Source organism: Varanus komodoensis, unplaced genomic scaffold, assembly GCF_004798865.1.
Source record: "Varanus komodoensis strain SLA01 unplaced genomic scaffold, ASM479886v1 scaffold1457, whole genome shotgun sequence".
NCBI lineage: Eukaryota > Metazoa > Chordata > Lepidosauria > Squamata > Varanidae > Varanus > Varanus komodoensis.
Window position 1 is genome coordinate 17018 of NW_025335426.1, and position 3772 is coordinate 20789.

General features: G+C 50.7%; 2 protein-coding genes across 2 annotated transcripts in view; both read left to right on the forward strand.

The window, feature by feature from the left end:
• The window catches only part of LOC123020228 (protocadherin gamma-B4-like), a 17337-nt gene extending 15378 nt beyond the window's left edge, over positions 1 to 1959 (forward strand). The window contains exon 3 of the mRNA XM_044423666.1: positions 2 to 1959. Within this exon, the coding sequence (XP_044279601.1) occupies positions 2 to 321 (320 nt within the window). The 3' untranslated portion in view covers positions 322 to 1959. The remainder of the gene's footprint in view (position 1) is intronic.
• A 10-nt stretch (positions 1960 to 1969) lies between these two features.
• The window catches only part of LOC123020227 (protocadherin gamma-B3-like), a gene marked incomplete at its 3' end in the record, with an annotated part of 5389 nt that continues 3586 nt past the window's right edge, over positions 1970 to 3772 (forward strand). The window contains exon 1 of the mRNA XM_044423665.1: positions 1970 to 3767. Coding sequence (XP_044279600.1) covers positions 2367 to 3767 — 1401 coding nt within the window. The remainder of the gene's footprint in view (positions 3768 to 3772) is intronic.

Here is a 3772-nt window from a genome sequence, read left to right on the forward strand (position 1 = left end):
ACCCTCGTCATCATGCTGAAGCTCCGACAGTCAGGGAGCCCCAAATTCCTGCAGTGCTTTGCTCCCATCCCCCACTCGAACAACACACTCATTTTTCCCCCCAACTACGAGGAAGGGACCTTGCCGTACTCCTACCAGCTCTGCTTATCGTCCGAGTCCCGGATCCATGAATTTGCCTTCCCAAAGCCCCCTGTTCCTACCACTGAGATTATTCCGTGTACCAATAAGTCTGATACGTTAATGATGATCAATGGAGACAATGCCCCCAATCCGGAGATGGGTAACGGTGAAGTGGTAAGTTTTCTGTCAGTTGGTACCTAGATTACAAGCATTGCACCTTTTTACAGAGATCCAAAAAATTAAAATATATGTTATGGTGCCCTATCCTTAATTTTTTGATCTATGATTTTACTTTCTTCACTCACAGTCTGACTTGGAACAGACGCATTACTTCATTTTTAAAAGATTCATTAATGTTTGAACAGTGTGTGGGAAACCATTTCCATTAAAGAACTACTTCAAAATCAGTTCTTATCTAAAATATGCTCCTTCGCATGCATGTGCCTGAGGGAGAGCGTGAAGCTGCATTCAGTGTTCAGGCATTCCGGAAGGGTGTGATTTGGATCCGCATCCTGGGTCCACACGAGGCTCTCCGCTTCTCATGGCTCCCTCCATGCAATTGCCATCCTGAAACCAGTGGTGGCCCTATCACGCCCCCTGCCTGTTTAAGTAAGCTAGTTTAGGGAATGACTGGAAGCGGTCCGATGAATATACAATGTTGAGTTGTTAGGCCGGAAGGTGGTTGTGCTTGGACACCCAGGCTCTGGTGCTTTCCTGGGGTTCTTTTTGTTGTGTGAAGAGCAGAGGATGGCCATAACAGAGCTTAATTTCAGTAACATGAAGAATGATGTATTAACTCAGACATTAAGCTGCAAGATCCACACAAGGGAGACTGTAATTGGCTTATATGGTACGATACGCTGCTACTCGGACAGCAGTCACAGGTGTCTTGGTCGCAGCATCCATGGCCGTTGTAGCAGTGAATTCAAATATCCACGAGAGGCTACTGCCGTTATTTCAGTAACTCTAAAGTTGGCCAGCAATATGTGCCAGTATTTGGGACATCGCAGTGCCTAGCGATTGGTAAACCTGAAAATGGCCCACACAAAAGTTTCATTAAAGGCGCACAGAGTAGCCTGTTGAAATGAGAGTAACACTTCTGAGAGTATTCAGAGAACAAATGCTGCTGACAAAGAAGCAAGCGCAGAGCCTCCTGGAGTGGCCCTCTGTCATCGTCTTCCGGAGCTGCACCCAGGCAAAAGCATTGCAACAAAACGCAGATTCTGCCAAGACACAAGACAGAGAAATATAAGGAGTGGTGTGCTGATGCATATGGCGTCCCAGCACGAGGCGACAACCACAGCCTTTCTGCCTGGTCTGTCGAGGTGCAGCATCCCGCATTACCCCTGGGCTGCTGTCCAGTCTTTGCACTGGGGGCCAGGAAGGGCTGGCAAGGCAGCAGCGCTCAGGGCTCACCTAGGAGCAAGTGGAGCCCCTTTCTGGCCGGGGCGCTGGTGCCGCCAGGGGTCTGCAGGGTGCCCACCCAGAACCCTGCAATGCCTGCCACCGGCCACCCTATCTGGCTGAGCCACTGAAGGGCCTCTGGAGCTGCCTCTTCTGGCTCCTTGCCCCACGTGTCCTGCCCAGGAGGAACTGGGTGTTTGCTGCAGATGTTTTGCAGTTGTACTTGGGCAGGCAAGACCCCTTTTGTGCATCGAGGCAGAAATGGCAGGATTGAATAACAGCACCACCTGGCCTGGGCCATAGGAGGAATGCGGACAACCATGCTGCATTTGTGATTCCTCCTCGAGAAATCCCAGGATTATATCCCATCTACAAGATTACAGGAGCAGCACCATATGTTACCTTAAAAACCCAAATATTCCAGTCAAGTCAAAATAGGAGACATTTTCTCCTGGGTAAACACTGGCCTTCCCATTGTGGCTCTTTCATTTGAATTGTGATGGCATCTCAGTTGCCTGTTGCCTGACATTACCAAGAAGAGAGCATCACCTGCAGTTTTCCATCTGATCCTCACAGTGCCGCTGTTGGCCAGTGTCTGGCCAGAAGCTGCTGGGAAGCAACTGCGGAATCGTGAAGCTGCTTCCTCAGTAGGAGGCAGATGCGGGAGGAGAGAGAGGGGAGAGAGAAGGGGAGAGAGAAAGCGAGCGCGGTGCTGCTGGCCAAAGCAGGGCAAGAAATCTGCACAAATCCATCGGAAAGGCACTTCCTTATCCTGGATTCTGGCAAATGATGACACCGATCTGCAGACACGGACAGAGCTGATTTCTCAAACAAGCCGATCGATGGAGAGAAGGCGCGAAGAGGACGGCCGGGCGCTGGCCAGGCAAGTACGGCTTCTGCTGCTGCTGCTGCTGCTGCTGCCGCTGCTCTCCTGCTGGGCTGCCTCGGAGCAGGTCCGCTATTCCATCCTGGAGGAGATGGCAGAGGGCTCCGTGGTGGGCAGCCTGGCCAAGGACCTGGGGCTGAATGCCAGGGAGCTGGCAAAGCGCAACCTGCATGCCGTCTCTGTGGACGGCATGAAATATTTCAGTGCCAGTGCAGAGGATGGGAAACTCTATGTCAGGGAGAGGATCGACCGGGAGAAAATATGTGGCAAGAAGCTGCTTTGCTCTGTTAATTTTGAGGTGGTGATTGAAAATCCCCTGAATATTTTCCATATTTCTGTGGCAATCCAGGATATTAATGATAATGCCCCGCAGTTTCTCAGTGACAACATCAACCTGGAGATCCTTGAATCCACTCTACCAGGCACCCGATTTCAGCTTGGGAAAGCAGAAGATCCTGACATTGGAGTTAATTCTCTCCAGAATTACCAGCTTAGTCCCAATCCATACTTCACCATGGATGTGAAAGAGAGCCAGGAGGGAAGTAGTTTTGCTGAGTTGGTGCTGCAGAAACCACTCGATCGAGAAAGTGAAGAGACCCTGCACTTGATCCTCACTGCCTTTGATGGAGGTGACCCAAGGAAAACCGGGACTGCCCAGATCCAGATCAACGTCACTGATGCCAACGACAACCCACCCGTCTTCAGCCAGGAGATCTACCGGGTCAGTCTAAGTGAAAATGCTCCTCTTGGGTCCCAGGTGCTCCAGGTTGTGGCCTCTGATCAAGATGAAGGATCTTATGCCCAAATCCGATATCACTTTGGTAACATCCCAGCAGAGGCCCAAAAGAAATTTAAGCTGGACCCAATAAATGGTGCAGTCACTCTGGTGGGGCACTTAGATTATGAGGACACCAAAGAATATACACTGACAGCAGCAGCCAGGGATGGTGGAGGATCAGTAACGCATTGCAAGGTGCACATGCTGGTGGTTGATGAGAACGACAATGCCCCTGAGGTGGCCCTGATATCCCTGTTTAGCCCAGTCCCAGAAGATTCACCACCTGGGACCCTCATTGCCCTGATCAATGTAAAAGACAAGGATTTAGGTGACGATGGAAAGGTTACCTGCCACTTGCAGGGAGATCCGCCATTCAAGATCCTTCCCACTTCTAACAATTACTACAAGCTGCTGTCAGATGGTCCCCTGGACAGAGAACGGACTCCAGAGTACAATATTACAGTCACAGCCTCGGACACAGGGATCCCCCCTCTCTCCACACACAAGAGCATCTTGCTACAGGTATCTGATGTCAATGACAATGCCCCGGCCTTTGAGAGACCTTCCTACAGCATCTACGTGCC